The sequence below is a fragment of the Mytilus trossulus genome, chromosome 11, assembly GCF_036588685.1.
Source record: "Mytilus trossulus isolate FHL-02 chromosome 11, PNRI_Mtr1.1.1.hap1, whole genome shotgun sequence".
NCBI classification, from domain to species: domain Eukaryota; kingdom Metazoa; phylum Mollusca; class Bivalvia; order Mytilida; family Mytilidae; genus Mytilus; species Mytilus trossulus.
In genome coordinates this window covers 59,392,228-59,410,155 of record NC_086383.1, presented here as the reverse complement: position 1 = coordinate 59,410,155, position 17,928 = coordinate 59,392,228, and the positions used below count along the sequence as shown (strand labels likewise).

The 17,928-nt window shown below is 33.1% G+C and overlaps 1 protein-coding gene across 7 annotated transcripts in view; it reads right to left on the bottom strand.

Annotated features, from left to right (window-relative positions):
• LOC134691359 (potassium channel subfamily T member 1-like) overlaps positions 1 to 17,928 on the bottom strand; it is a 136,540-nt gene that overhangs the window by 95,983 nt on the left and 22,629 nt on the right. For 6 of the 7 annotated variants that reach the window (XM_063551848.1, XM_063551847.1, XM_063551846.1 and 3 more), the window contains exon 2: positions 2,377 to 2,476. In XM_063551848.1, coding sequence (XP_063407918.1) covers positions 2,377 to 2,459 — 83 coding nt within the window. In that variant the 5' untranslated portion in view covers positions 2,460 to 2,476. Of the gene's footprint in view, positions 1 to 2,376; positions 2,477 to 13,264; positions 13,286 to 17,928 lie in introns of those variants that run through there. The other variant, XM_063551851.1, reaches the window with a different exon arrangement.

Here is a 17,928-nt window from a genome sequence, read left to right as displayed (position 1 = left end):
TTCAGATGTACAAGCAAAGATTGACCGATCTACCGTCACGCCGATTATAATTGAATAATATGCCTGACGTGGTTAACATGCTTTCCTACGGACTTTAATTTTGTAATATATATATCATGTTAAAAAATAGACTCAGCGCCAGTATCTCATAATTATCTCAAAAACATGATATCATCCTGATTATGCATGTAATATTTGCCACTGGGCGGGAAAACGCTCATCAATGAATCCTCTCCTCGGTTAATAACACAATACTTTATAATTGTTTCTACATTTTTACCTTTCCATATCTTCTTCCAAGAAATTTTTATCCGTTTTCTTAAAGCTTACATCCTCTTAACATAATTTTCATTCTTCGAACCTTATCATCAATTTCATTTCAACTTTAAATATCATACGGTTATTTTATAAGAATGATCCCGTATTAAATGTATAGAATAAACAAGTTAGTAGTACCGAAACACTGACATTTTTTTTTATGTAAAAGCTTGCACTTGTGAGGGTCCTCTGATGTTGCACTCATATGGTATGTTAGTGCTTAATTATTAAAAGAAGACAATCATTATTAGAATGACAAGCATTGTGAGGCCCTTCAAGGGTTTTCTGATACTACAAAAAGCGTAATCATATCTATTCCCACATTTATCAGGTAAATAAAAAAAAAATCTTCTTGCAAATTTTTTGTTTAATCTTGCTTACCAGAACTAGTATTGGTGCGTTAAGACCAAGAAATCCTTGATACTAAATGACTCCTTTATATATATATATACTCGGTATAATTTTTTCTAAGCTGAGATACCTACCTTGAATCTAAGACAAATCCATCACACGAACAGCAATGCATCATCAGGATAATTGTCAACAACAATGCACCAAGATCTTAAAAATCTACTGGGTATACTTGATGGGGTCAATTGTCTAGATATGTCGGTGAAATAACTTCCTTGTAACATCAACACTATAGCAAGGTAAACGTAATAAGAAACAAAAGCTCTGCAATATCGTATCGATTGAGAGATAATCTCCATCTATATCGTATTGGTTGAGAGATAATCTCCATCTATATCGTATACGTTGAGAGATAATCTCTATCTGTATCGTATACGTTGAGAGATAATCTCTATCTGTATCGTATACGTTGAGAGATAATCTCTATCTGTATCGTATACGTTGAGAGATAATCTCTATCTATATCGTATACGTTGAGAGATAATCTCTATCTGTATCGTATCGGTTGAGAGATAATCTCTATCTGTATCGTATCGGTTGAGAGATAATCTCTATCTGTATCGTATCGGTTGAGAGATAATCTCTATCTGTATCGTATACGTTGAGAGATAATCTCTATCTATATCGTATACGTTGAGAGATAATCTCTATCTGTATCGTATCGGTTGAGAGATAATCTCTATCTGTATCGTATCGGTTGAGAGATAATCTCTATCTATATCGTATTGGTTGAGAGATAATCTCTATCTATATCGTATTGGTTGAGAGATAATCTCTATCTATATCGTATCGGTTGAGAGATAATCTCTATCTATATCGTATCGGTTGAGAGATAATCTCTATCTATATCGTATCGGTTGAGAGATAATCTCTATCTGTATCGTATCGGTTGAGAGATAATCTCTATCTATATCGTATCGGTTGAGAGATAATCTCTATCTATATCGTATCGGTTGAGAGATAATCTCTATTTATATCGTATCGGTTGAGAGATAATCTCTATCTATATCGTATCGGTTGAGAGAGATAATCTCTATCTATATCGTATCGGTTGAGAGATAATCTCTATCTGTATCGTATCGGTTGAGAGATAATCTCTATCTATATCGTATCGGTTGAGAGATAATCTCTATCTATATCGTATCGGTTGAGAGATAATCTCTATCTGTATCGTATCGGTTAAGAGATAATCTCTATCTATATCGTATCGGTTGAGAGATAATCTCCATCTGCGAGCACTGCTAGAAGATTAATTGCTTATACAGAAAAGGAAAGTTTACTATTTGAAACCATAAGTCGGAAAGTGTAGATATCAACTGACTCTTATTGTCAATTTTTAGATAATATAAAAAAGAAGATGTGGTATGATTGCCAATGAGACAACTCTCCACAAAATACCAAATGGCACAGAAATTTAATATGTCAAAATATCAAGTAGACTTATCTGTACATGTGGCATCCCTTATTTCAAGCTTGATGAACTTGATACGTTTAGCATGAGCATAATCGCCACTCTACGTATTACATCAATACATACACATCACGCATTAACAGAAGGATACCACAGACTGAGTAGACACATGTATACATTGCACACATAAACATCGCAAATACGAAAATACTCAAAGCCTTTCGGAAGTATCTTACCTGAGCCAATCGTCTTCATCAGCATTATTATCCTCCATAAAATGTAAATCGATTCCATCGCATGAACTTTCTCCGTAACCCATACTTTTCCTGCATCCCTCTGGAAAAGACCGACAAAATAGTCATATAACAGACAAAAATAGTTATAAACCGACAAAATAGAAGAATAAACGACATAATAGTCATTGTATAACCGACAGAATAGTCAGTGTATAACCGACATAATAGTCATTGTATAACCGACAGAATAGTTATTGTATAACCGACAGAATAGTCATTAACCGACAGAATTTTCGTGGATCTCGTGGCTACCTGTGAACCACGATTCGAATTACAATTCGTATTTAAAAATGTTTGCAGACTTTGGCAAATCAAATATCCACGAAAATGAAAATGTTCCTAAATTCACGAAAATTGGTACTCACGAAAATAAATGAATCCACAGTAACTTTTTTTACTCACCAGTAGTGCTAACTTAACCGACAGGCGCTTATGGAACGCCATAGCTGTCTTCCGTTGTTCATATTTAGTATATGCTGTGCTCATTTAATTTTTTTCAGCGGTTTTTTCTCGATTATGAGTGCCCTTTTCATTATGTTCAGTAGTATAACAATTATGTTGAGCAGTAACATCATAATGATCAGTAGAATAATCATTATATTGTGCAGATCTGGTATTATATTCAGCACTTTAATCAATATACTTAGCAGTTTTGGCTTTATGTTCAGTAGGTAATTATTCTATTGAGTAGATTTGTCTTTATATTCAGTACTTTTGAAAATATCTTCTGTCAACATATTTGTATATTATGTAGATTTATCATTATGTTAACTACAGAAACCGAAATATTCAGTAGTCAAACACACTTTATAATCAGTAGTGTTATCATTATGTTGAGTGAAATAAATATTATGTTCTGTAGATTGATCATTATGTTCTGTAAAATATATATTATGTTCAGTACAAACAACTTTATGATCAGTGGTCAAAATGTTTTATGTTCGGTTCAAAAAATATTATACTAGGTGGTTAATCAATTATATTCAGTGCTTTTTTCATTATGTGGTGGTGGTAGACTTCCGGAAATAACCGAAAACATACGAAGCCGGACATTTTTTTCGGATTTATGTTCATACTGTCTGCTATACAACGTGCTCTTGCAGAACTTAATCTGCGAACCTTTTAAAGTTTAAAGATTAGAGGATAGAGGATGATACTTTTCAACGCCTTGCTGATTAATATTTGATCAGACTAGGTGTTAAAACTATTGGTGATAGAATAAGATTGAGGGAAGCGATGAGGAAGACTCTGTGACTAAATGACACAGAAGTTAACACCTATAGGTCATCATAATGCCCCCAATAATTAGAAAAGCCCCCCGCGTAGTCAGCTATAAAAGAGGGAGTAAAGATACCAGAGGGAGAGTCCCCGAAATGCTGTGTGGCAGACAGTGTTATTAATTAATTATTAGTTCCCTTGGTAAAACTCCAAATTTCATATTAATGTATTTCATTGTTAAACAACTTATATGAAGCTTAATAAGTATATATTTGTTAATTGCATAGTTTTTGATATTTGAATTCATTGGTCAAAGATATATTTTTATATTGTAAAGTTTAATATTTGCATCGTCGCAAAATCTTTGGTTACCTTCTTTGGATACATTCAGTGAGAAAGATATATATATTTTTTTTAAATTATTTTAAATTTCATCCGCCACTCAAATAAAAATGTTAGATAACACGATCAAATATTTAGGATTAAGAAAGCTATGTGTTAAAAACCGGATGTCATCTATACTATTAAACGAGAAGACCTCAATTTGGGTGTCGCTTCTCCTCCTTCCACATTAAATCAATCATCATGCCTCTGTGTCCTATAGGTAACATGCATAGTCGCATTTGTCATCCATTCTTATGATTATTCAGATTGAGTTATTTTGGGAGAAAAACGACAAAAAAGGAGTGCGGATATGATTCCGTCATTAGACTGTCTTTTAGTCATAGATAAGACTTCCGGTTTGAAACATGCACACATTCAACCAATCGTATGATAGATAACAAAAATGAAAAATAGATAAGTCAATCAGAGCGTTCTCCATATCATGGTGTTTAGATCACAAGAACCACAACTATTATACCTCCTTAGAGAGAGAGAGGACAATTATTTTTCGCGTTTATCAACATGTAAACTATGATTATACTACTTTAATATATAGACACTCTCTGTATTCTGTCTACTGTTTTTTTTTAAATGTTTACTATTCAAATTAGAATAAGTAAATCATGTGACACAAGTACAACCAATCGTAGAACGTTCTCCATATAATGGTGTTTAGATCGCAAGAATCAAAACTATTATGCCTCCTTAGAGAGGACAAATATTTTTCGCGTTTATCTACATGTAATATATGATTATTCTACTTTGATATATACTAGAGACTCTGTATTTTGTCAGGGAATTTCTATGCTAGTATAGAAAGTTCCTGATTATGTTTACTATTTAAGGGGTCATACCACTTGCATTTATATTAAAATAAGCAAAACATGCTCAACTTCATCTAAAACTACCTCGACAAAAAACTTTTACCTGAAGTCGGCCAGACGGACGGACGGACGGACGACCGAACGAACGCACGGATGCGCAGACTAGAAACCATAATGGCCATAATTGGGGCATACAAATTTATTGTTAAAAGGGAAAATAGTGATTTAGCAAAAATAAAAGTAAGGTAGAGATTAGAGGAAAGCAGGACTTTTTTCAGGGCGTTGGGATAGGGTGTTTTTAAGCTCGGGATTGGGGATTGACCCTTACGGGATCTGGGAATATATTTTTCGATTTCGGGATATGAATTTCTTTGAATTCTACATCTCGGGATTTCATGGTTTTAAGCCTGGGATTTTGGGATCAGGACCCCTCCAACATCCCTCAAATAAGCCTTAGTCGGTATAAGTAATTTATACATGATTCAAATCCTACCATTGGCATGTTAATAAGCCTTTAAAAAAACTTGAAAAGCACTGATGGATTGTCATAGAAGCATATTATGTAAACTAATAATGGTCTATATATAAGCAGTTACATTTATTTCATGTTTGAAACGGTGCAAATTTTAATTTGATTTGACTTTTACCAAAAGAAGCATTGTACCAAAGTAGAAGAATAATTATGGTCGTAGGCCAGAAACACGAATATAATTGAATTTAACAGAAAGGACTCAAATATCGGACTTTGGAAAAAGGGAGAAGGCTTTTGATAACTTTTAAGTAATTCTCCATAGTACATAATATCTTTTACAAAAAATCATCCTACAACAGTTCATGCCCGCGATTTCGCGGGTGTGTTCTAGTATTTATTAAAAACGGAACGTTATATTTATTAAAAACGGAACGTTATATTTATTAAAAACTGTTTAAAATCTTATGTATAGCGATCCTCGGATCTTCTTGGTTCTTGGCAGGAACAACGACATGTGTCGGTTCTTTGTGGCGATAAAGCCGTTATTTTGCCAAATTTCATTTGACTCGGTGGCTACATTTTAAGCTGGAATAAGAAAAATGTCCAACGACGTGTTTCGTTAACTCAACGACTGAAAGTTAATTTTATAAGTAGATATAGCAGAAAATGAATAAAAAAAGTAAGACAATAATAATATCTAACAAAAGTACAAATATTTGCCTCATGTGAGTTTAAATATTGCTGATTCAATAAAATCTTCTCTACACAGTCGTTTTTCAGACGGTAGCCATTTTGTCCAAGTTGCATTTGAAATTTCATTTTTCAAAGCAGTTAAACGCGTATTTTTTATAATTGATCAAAACAAAAGTTAGATACACGAAGAGTAAAAACTGCCAATATTTTTTTCGTATTAACAACATGTTTGGGTCTTAAAGGAATAAAATGCTTCCACACATTACAAAACGGTAGCCAATTTGTCCAAACGTCTGAAACGTCTAAAATCCTAAAGACGCTAATTTCCGACGTTAAATGTTCATGAGAATTAAAACAAATCGTGTTATGAAATTTGGAAAACGAGGTTGATGATTGCTGCCGAAAAAAAGATTAGTGCATGTTGCTATAGACTCCACCGGGGGACATAGATTCGACACAGGATACCTTTTGCAATTTTTATCAATCTTTTATAGCTTTAAACGATTTATTCAAAAGAATTGGGAAATGGGGAAAAAATCCCATTACATGAACTTCTTCCAACTTTTGCAAAGACAAATTGGAGACAGTCCTCTAAATGTAAAATGCGAATTGAAATTTATGTTACGGCAGTTCTCCGAAATAGATCATTTAAAGTCGTCACTTCGGTAAGGTGCAAATTGAATCACCAATATTAAAAGACTTTTAAAATGCCAGTTCACGGAATTTTTTACTTTCGCGATTTGTCCTGCTATTCATGTTATAACTGTCGTGATGAAAGTAATGCCTGCACTAGCGAGCCGGAACTTTTCGTCAATATAAACTTGTGCATGAAATGGAGGTAATTGAAAGGCGAATCCCAAACAACGACGAAACCCGTTTCATCCAATTAATAAAAACTCGGGATTATATTTGCCGTTTTCGCGGACGATCCAGGAGTAGATTGCTATTTTTTTAAAATGTATATCAGAAGTAAACACTATATATAGATGACTTGGGAAATAATTCTCAAACCAAGGTTCAAGTAATTGAAGGGGCGTGTTTGGACAAGTTATGTGCCAGGGAATATTCAAATTTAACCAAGGGTAAAAATGTTCGATTTACTTGCAGAGTGTCAGATATATTTGTATTGGGGTTGAATTAAGATATAGAAATTTAACAATGACAGATGATATGCACCTTGAAAGTTAAACATCCTATGATAATTTTTTTTATAGAAAACCGTATACATGTACTTCCGTCCCATCTTTCCTTCCTACATTACTTGCGACAGTATTTTTAAATCGATTTCCACAACTCGACGTATTTTTTGATAAAATGACATCACAAAACGAACAGAACCAAAATCAACCAACAATATAAAAAAACGAATAAAACTTGCAAAAAATAATCGAAGTCAAACACCCTCTTCGACGCCGCATTTTAAGAGTAACGCCGAATCTGATGTCAGAAGATGTAACCAAAGAAAATAAACAAAATAACAATTATACATAAATAACAACAGACTACTAGCAGTTAACTGACATGCAAGCTCCAGACTTCAATTAAACTGATTGAAAGATTATGATTTCATCATATGAATATCAGGCACAATCCTTCCCGTTAGGGGTTTAGTATCATACCATCATAACATATATGAGAAGAACATAAGCCGTGTCATGCCAACAACTGGTTTTTGAATAAATATGTTTAGTTCCGATGCAAAGACCCTGCAATTGTATCAATATTAACGCCAACATATGCAATCTTTAATGACCTGAAAACAGTATCGTTACTATATTCCTTCTTAATAAGTCTATTTAAAGGTTTTGTTAGTTTCTGCGGTGAATACTGACATTTTTGTGCTTTATAAGGAATATTTCCATAAACAATTGGATGTGAAATACCTAAACGTAAAAGAAGTCTGCATGTTGAGCTATATTTACGACTCGTACAAGTTGAGATATATAAACACCGTAAGATGGTGATAATAATTGTCTTTTGTTTTTGACTATGCGGTGTGGGCTTTGCTTATTGTTGAAGGCCGTACGGTGAACTATAGTTGTAAATGTCTGTGTCATTTTGGTCTTTTGTGGATAGTTGTCTCATTGGAAATCATACCACATCTTCTTTATAATATTGGCTTGCAGTGTCAGTCCACATTTAATTCTTCCATCAACTAGAGTTTATATCTATTTTGTCTATCTTCCACCTAACTTTCCACGGCCGGTATATTATTAAACTTAGAAGGGATCTTTATATAAACTATATAAATTTCTCACTGAAGGTATCCAAAGAAGGTAAGCAAAGTTTTTGCGACGATGCAAATATTAAATTTTACAATATAAATAAATATCTTTAACCAATGAATTCAAATATCAAAAACTATGCAATTAACAAATCTATAATACTAAAATTACGAGGTCCAATTTGTCAGCCGTCATCACGTAAAAACCACTCCAGGCCCTTTTGTTTTCCACGTAATTAATATTGCCAATAATGAAGAAATTCCGGGTCGAGTCCGATACCGATACCAATAGTATATTCATATGTTACCTATTACCTTATCTGTACGTTCCACATTTGACAGGCGCACCACCAATCGGTGTATTCAGGATATGCTATATAGACGGGTTATAATCACAGGGTTGACACTACTAAATTGTCAAATTGTTACCTATTGTAGTTTTTTAATCAGTAAGACTTTATAAGATAACAATACGAATACTACAAATAAGGCGTATAGGTACAGTTTTCAATTTGTTAGCGGGCATGACGTAAAACAGCGAATCAAAGAATTCAACTTTATTTATAACTAATATAGGACAATGCTGTTGATTAAAAAAATGCTCCATCCCAGGACCTTTTGTTTTCCAAATGATTAATATTACCAATAATTGATAAGTTTCAGTTAGACGGGTTCAAACAGAAAGATTTGAAAGCAGAAAAAACTGTGATAACTATCCTATAATCGGCATGACTTTATCAGATGGCAATACTAATACAAAAATAAGTCTTGCGCATAGTTATATACTTAATTCAGCCACGGACCCGCGATATCACGGGTGTGTTCTAGTATATACTTATTAAGCTTCATATAAATTAACAATGAAATACATTAAATATGAAATTTGGAGTTTTACCAAGGGAGCTAATAATTAATAACACTGTCTGCCACACAGCATTTCGGGGACTCTCCCTCTGGTATCTTTACTCCCTCTTTTATAGCTGACTACGCGGGGTCTTTTCTAATTATTGGGGGCATTATGATGACCTATAGTTGTTAACTTCTGTGTCATTTAGTCACAGAGTCTTCCTCATCGCTTCCCTCAATCTTATTCTATCACCAATAGTTTTAACACCTAGTCTGATCAAGTATTAATCAGTAAGGTGCTGAAAAGTGTCATCCTCTATCCTCTCATCTTTAAACTTTTGAAAGGTTCGCAGATTAAGTTCTGCAAGAGCACGTTGTATAGCAGACAGTATGAAAATAAACCCGAAAAAATTGTCCGGCTTCGTATGTTTTCGGTTATTTCCGGAAGTCTACCACCACCACATAATGAAAAAAGCACTGAATATAATTGATTAACCACCTAGTATAATATTTTTTGAACCTAACATAAAACATTTTGACCACTGATCATAAAGTTGTTTGTACTGAACATAATATATATTTTACAGAACATAATGATCAATCTACAGAACATAATATTTATTTCACTCAACATAATGATAACACTACTGATTATAAAGTGTGTTTGACTACTGAATATTTCGGTTTCTGTAGTTAACATAATGATAAATCTACATAATATACAAATATGTTGACAGAAGATATTTTCAAAAGTACTGAATATAAAGACAAATCTACTCAATAGAATAATTACCTACTGAACATAAAGCCAAAACTGCTAAGTATATTGATTAAAGTGCTGAATATAATACCAGATCTGCACAATATAATGATTATTCTACTGATCATTATGATGTTACTGCTCAACATAATTGTTATACTACTGAACATAATGAAAAGGGCACTCATAATCGAGAAAAAACCGCTGAAAAAAATTAAATGAGCACAGCATATACTAAATATGAACAACGGAAGACAGCTATGGCGTTCCATAGGCGCTTGTCTCAAAATTGGTTTACACTTTTATTCATATATCTTTATGTTATAAAAAGATATACAGGTAAATAAAAATTTGAGACAAGTGTCTTTGTTAGTTGAACGTAGCATTGTGCGTTGACCTAATCTTTGTATCGACTTTGTATATTTAACACAGTAAATTTTTAAGAGATGAAAGTGCCTTTCAAAAGATGGTCTAATGTATTTTTGTAATGAGGGGAAAATATTGGTCACAGATTTATTTATACATTGAGGATTGGCACGTCATTTTTGGGCTCTTTATAACATGCTGTTCGGTGTGAGCCAATGCTCCCTGTTGAAGACGGTACTTTGACCTATAATGGTTTATATACATTCTATAATACTTTTACAAATTTAAGAACCTTAGTGAGCAAGCTCACATACCCCGAGTCCCACACATTGTCATTGGAGAAATTAAATAAGTGTAAGAAAAAAATATTGAATAATAATTTCCTGTCAACATGCACATCTACATAGTATGTCCTTATTATCTACAAAGTTTCATGTGTGGTTTCAGAGGAGTTGAGATGACAAACTGTTGAAGAAGTTCAATAAAGCAAATAAGTTCAAAGAGGTGTAACTCCTAGAAAAAAAATTGAATCGTAATTTCCTGTCGATATGCACATCTACATACATGTCCTTATTATCTTAAAAGGTTTCATGAAATTCTGTTGTGTAGTTTCAGAGGAGTTGCGATGACAAACTGTTGCAGTACCGAATACATTGAAGCAAATAAGTTCAAACTCCTAGAAAAAAATTGAATCGTAATTTCCTGTCTATTATATGCACAACTACATAATATGTCCTTTTCTTTTAAAAAGGTTTCGTGAAATTTTGTTGTGTGGTTTGAGAGGAGTTGCGATGACAAGAAACAGGACTGAAGGACGGACGGACTGACGGACGGACGGGTCAAAAATATTATACCCTCCGCAACTTCGTTGCGTGGGGTATAATAATGACTTGGATGGAGAGTTGTCTCATTGGCATTCATACCATATCTATCTATTGTCTTGAAAGTCTGAGATGCTAATGCAAACTACACTGCTGTGCACGCTGGACATGTTCTCCCTATCAGAGGGGGGCAATAGCTTTTTATGGTAACCTGTTTTGGCCTTTTTCAAGGCGTTGTTAACTGTTATCTGAGATAAATTTAAGCTGTTAATTGTTATCAGCATTTTTGCATTTGTTGTTAACTGTTTTGCCAAAATCGAGGTGTTGTTAACATGTTAATGGACCCCTTATTGCCCCCTTCCTATCATGCATTCTGAAACCGTTGTGTGCACTTAAAACGTATTGTCTGTCGACACATAACACTTAAAACGTATTGTCTGTCGACATATAACCATGCAAATTAGCTAATGTATTAACCCCGTTTTCCAATAAAATGGTCAAGAAACTTTAGACAACTTTTAATCATCTAGCGTCTCTTATACTCATAACGTTTCTTTTGACTTTATATTTGTGGGATTTGAAGTTCCTGGAGGCGGCAAATGTAGACAGGTTTGTGGCTATATCAAGCAAACAAGGTTTTCTTTATTTTGAAGGCGCTTTTATTCTTGTTCTAACTCCAAGAATGTTTCCTAGAATATAGCTCATGAACAGCAGAAATGAAATCTTCAATATCGAACTTAACCTCAAATATGTAATCAATACTACTGTATATCAAATTTGAAAAAAAAAAACATTTGTTGATAGGTTCTAAAGATTATATATTAATCATTATTGCATTGGAATGACATAAACGGCCAAATATATCAAGGACTATTACTCCTGAAAGGTTTCACGTGAAGTTGTCAATATTGTACTTGACCTCCATTACGTCATCAGCAGCAATACATTAAAATCGGTTTTTTTCCCTTCTAAACCAACGGTTAAAAAGCGCCTCTGATGCATCATTTATACAGTGTTGTTTTTGTTTTAAGTCTTCTAACAAATCCGAACAGCGTAAAAATATTTTTCAAATAAGTGAAATAAATTGGAAGCTTCAAGAAACCTAGTCAATTTCTAATTATTCTGATTTTCAGTTTAAATAAGTGTCAATATAATTGAATCCATTCGAACATTCGACCAAGCCAAATCCGACGCACCACATTGGAAGAGTGCCATGCATACTCTTTGTAAGTCAAAGAAGCCTTTAAGCAAATAATTCTAGGCCGTACATGCACATGTATGTGAACTGTTGAAAATACAAGATTTCGGTTTGTATAAAAAAAAAACTCTTTTTTTTTATTTCAAAAGTTAGTTCAAATTTATTCTCCTTTATCCCGCAGACAGTTCAGATAATGCATATCCTATATCTTAACTTATTGTATTTCATTCGGCCTGAATGTGTGTTGCATATTTGGCGTAAAGTTAGTACCTATGTCACTTTACCTTTTTTCTGAGAAAAATCCTATAACCTTATTACTAAGAGAAATGTATATAGGATTTTCCCCCAGACAAGTGCCTGTGACCTATATGCTTACGACTAGTACTATAACGTTAGTCTCAGCTATATATAATTACTCATAACTGTCTCACTCGTCAAAATGGTCAATAAACTGTCATATGTCCGAGCTTCTTATTGACTATCTGTTGGCTTAATACTGCGAAGTAATAGAATAGATGAAAATAATATAAAAAAGTAGAGAAGAGAGAAAATAGGCCGATTGCTGTAAAAAAAAAAGGAATAAAGAATAAAGATTGATAGATTGATTGTTGGTTGCTTAACGTCCAGTGGCAAAAATTTCATGCATGTTCAGGACGATAAATAAAAAAGAATAAAGAATAAAGAATAAAGAATATAGTTTAATAAGGGGTAGACAATAAAATAAGCCTAAAAAAATCTATTTATACAAAAATAATTACCCCTCCCCCTAATCCTCTCTTGTGGCTCAACGAATCAAATTAATTGAATAAGGAGATTAAGATAAGGGGTCGAAAACTGTTGGATCTTTTTTTAAAGAATACTCTAAAACTCATTTTCGTATATCTTGTTTGAGACAACAGTATACTATATATTTGACATACTAAAGCAATACAAATGAGGGTGAAATTGACTTTCTATAGGGACCGTTGGTGGACACAATAAAAGGGGGCTAAATTCATATTATTTCATTTAAAATTTCTTACCAATTGGAAGTAGATCCCCTGTCCTTTACTCTCAAGGAAGTAATTTCACGGATTCATATAAAACGTAAAAAAGTAAAACGAGAATCTCGATTTCCTCACACGAGATTTCACTTTTAAAATCGCAGCACGAAAATACGCCAATATCATTGTAGAACTCACCATCGAACGCCATTACCCAGCCATCAGATTACAAAAATGAATCGAAACAACGAAATATCCAAATTTACCTGTGTTTTATATATGGAATTCAATAAATACGTTATCAAATTCTTTTTATGATATGTCGAAATTACAGGTATAAATCATGTATTATATACATAGAATTCCGATAATACTTTTAGCTCTGACAAGAAACAAACTTCTGCATTGTTGACTTTTTGACTTGCGCAATGATTTGTCAACCTCACTACTGGGTACAAGAAATAAACATGCTTACTTTTGGCACTAAAACTGACAGACTGGTATTCAAAACAGTTATACTTTAACTTTGATCTTTCCCCTTCGTAGACGTCACACTAAACTTGTACCGCGTTTAAAATTACCATTGAAAATTAAATATCTGGTAACAGTAGTATATAGAAAATCATAAATCGATTGAGAGAAAACATATCCGGGTTACAGACTACTAGTAATAGATGTAATTTATGTACATTGAATTCTTAAACATCCGTCTCAGTATCGTTAGGGTTTAAACGATTGATCTTTACCTAAAATAAACTTTCAACAATATGTTTGCAAATGTTAAACATTTTACTCATATTCGATTGGGAAACTTTTTATGCATAACATTCGAAAAAAAGTTTCAGCAGACCTGTGAAATGTATTTGCATGTAGTCAAAATAATGATTTTACAACGCGTTCAAAAATACCATTGAAATTAAGTTATATGATTACCGATCAGTGTGTGACCTGTTTGCATTATGGCAAATAGTCCACAAGGTATTAAACTAAAAGATTGACAGATGTAATTGCTTATCAATAGTTATCAAAAGTACCAGGATTATAATTTTATACGCCAGACGCGCGTTTCGTCTACATAAGACTCATCAGTGACGCTCAGATCAAAACTGTTTGGAGTTCAATTAAAAGGACGTGATGTGCCGTACATGTGGACATACATGACAAGTGTCAGTGGCGGATCCAGAAATTTTCATAAGTGGGGTCCAACTGACTGACCTAAGAGGGGGCCCGCTCCAGTCACGCTTCAGTGATTCCCTATATAAGCAACCAAATTTTTTCCCAAAAAGGGGGGGCCCGACCCCTCACCCCCCTAAATCCGCCTCTGAGTGTATCCGAGTTTGTGAAATTATTAGTACACGTATGTCTATGCAATGCACGCTTACTAAGATTACAGATGACTCATAATTTAATGTATATTTAGGACAGATTTCAGAGAAAATGGTATCACCTACGCCAAAGCAAATTTAACATATCTATACGCTTGTCAGACCTTGCTGTTATTTAAGGTAGCACTACAGTCTAACAATGATTTTTTGAAGATATTTTTTTTGTCACATAATTTTGAAGTAAGTACTATTCTGCACAGTTTGTAAAAATCCCAAAAGTCATTTTCATATCACAAGAGGTAGTAAATTGATAATGAACTTATGTAAATAAAAGAATGTTTTCATTGAACGCCTCCTCGTAAGAAAAAATGAAATAGGATATCTTAATTAAGAGGTAAGATATTAAAATTAATTTGAAAAAAAATATTAACACACGATATTTATAAGCCAATCTATATTTTTATTTCGTTTTTTTTTCTCAAAATTTTGTAATATAGAATTATAAATCCATATTTGATAAGGCTGATATGCTTTTATATTCAAACGTAACCCTTTTCTGTAGAAAACCCTATCTATGTGTACACCGACCTCTTCCGGCTCTCTTCAGGGACAGAGGTCTTTTAAAAAGATGTTAATTTCAAACTCGGTAAATAAAATATCCACTGCATTGATTGCAAGATTGGTTGCTGTTTAACACGACTTTCAGTACATGTGCCATGAGTCAAGTAAAAGAATGTTCATCTTCTAGCAGATAATGATTAGTAAAAGCACGATATTTTAAAACTTAATGTGAAATATCTTCAAGACAAAGGTACTAGGACAAAACACTCTCTATCAATCCAGATCTTAAAAACAATAGTGATAAAGACACATTTTATTATGCATAATATACATGTACGTGTGTATATACATTTTATCAGATTAGACAAACTTAACAAGCCTAGACCAAGGAGGTTATATGAGTCTTATATAACCTCCTTGCCTAGACTTAATAATCTGCGTATTTTGCACGCTCGTGAATTCATGAATGGTGTTATGTCGATATGAAAAGTTAAGGGGAAATTAAACGTTTTAAAAACACTCTTTTAAAAGTATCAACGCAAAGTTGCACAATGGATATATATACATTAACGCAAACATAAATGAATGTTTTTTTGGTATGGTTAACAAAATGTACGATATAGCGTAAAATCTATAATATTCAAGAATTTTAATTAAAGCCATAATTATTTAGATGCCAATATCTCCATATTTTGTACAGATAATACAATCGCCAATATTTCTTAAGTTGCAGTAATTCAAAACTAAAGCTTGAAAAGGTAGTCAAAGCCACAATACACATACTCGTCTCAGAATTTTCCATATGTTATATTAAGGTATATAGGGAAACAAATTCTCAGACAAGTGCATGCCTGTGAAATACAGCTAGAAAACAACGACATAATAGTAAACAAAGAAAACAGTGTCAATAAAAATAATACTGAGAGAAAGGATGTAAATAGCTGACGATATTAACGATTTTAGTTTTAAAAAATGACATTTTCATAATACAAAAGTTTTAGTAATTACTGAAGTCGCGATAGAACTGTGTAAATCACCTACTTACATTGTACGGGGCAGCACAAGACATCGACACCGAATGACTCTCAAAAACACAGATATCGAAGATGAATACCATCACATGTTACATGATCAATCACAGAGATAATACATGTAACCAAAATACATTGACAAAGTAACCACAAAAATAAGTACAAAAATATCATTATATTTCCTAGAGATGACGCAATATATATACATTTAAATATGTCATGAAATATAATTTCCTTAAAAGTTAAATAGTATAGTTTGACTTTCCGTTTTGAATTTTCCTCGGAGTTCAGTATTTTTGTGATTTTACTTTTTGCAAATGGAATAAATGTTCTGGAATACTATTTCCACTGAAAATTATTGCAGAACTTTCTGACGGAATAAAGGGTATACAATAGTAGCCGGTAAAGACCATTTCACGTTTTCGCTCTTTCACTGGTGCCTTTAATATTTTATACGGCGAAAACAATGAAATGCAATAATGAATTGGATGGAAAGATGTCTCATTGTCACTCATACTACATCTTTTTATATCTAAATAATGCGAAGCCGAAAAAGAATTGACTTTTGTTTTCGTGATTGGCGACTAAGCGATTTCTAAAGGCGAAATGGCAATAACCGGCCACTATAGTGGTACACGAAATTTGTTCCAATAGGAACAACTTATCAAGATCTATCAAGTAGTGATTATAGTGAGTAAATTCTATCATAGCTGCAACAAATACACGTTGACAATATGACATTTTAGTAAACACAGATACATGTGTCAATACCGTGCTTAGATGACAATCTCAGTAATGATGGATTATCATAGCAGGACAACGTTGACAATACCATTCTTGTAAATAGATAAAGATGACGATGTCATTCTGGTAAAGATATACATTTGACAATGTCATTCTGGTAAAGAGTTAAAGGTGACGATGTCATTCTGGTAAAGATTTAAAGATGACAATATCATTCTTGTAAATAGATAAAGATGACGATGTCATTCTGGTAAAGATATACATTTGACAATGTCATTCTGGTAAAGATTTAAAGGTGACGATGTCATTCTGGTAAAGATTTAAAGATGACGATGTCATTCTGGTAAAGATTTAAAGGTGACGATGTCATTCTGGTAAAGATATACATTTGACAATGTCATTCTTGTAAAGCTATACAGGTGACGATGTCATTCTGGCAATGATATAAATTTGACAATGTCATTCTGGTAAAGGGGTAAAGATGACAATGTCATTCTGGTAAAGGGATAAAGATGTTAATGTCATTCGTGTACGAGATAAAGATGACAATGTCATTCTTGTACGAGATAAAGATGACAATGTCATTCTTGTACGAGATAAAGATGACAATGTCATTCTTGTACGAGATAAAGATGACAATGTTATTCTGGTAAAGAGATAAAGATGACAATGTCATTCTCATTCTGGTAAAGGGGTAAAGATGACAATGTCATTCTGGTAAAGGGATAAAGATGTTAATGTCATTCGTGTACGAGATAAAGATGACAATGTCATTCTTGTACGAGATAAAGATGACAATGTCATTCTTGTACGAGATAAAGATGACAATGTCATTCTTGTACGAGATAAAGATGACAATGTTATTCTGGTAAAGAGATAAAGATGACAATGTCATTCTGGTATTTAAAAGATATTAAGATGACAATGTCATTCTGGTAAAGAGATAAAGATGACAATGTCATTCTGGTAAAGAGATAAAGATGACAATGTCATTCTGGTATTTAAAAGATATTAAGATGACAATGTCATTCTGGTAAAGAGA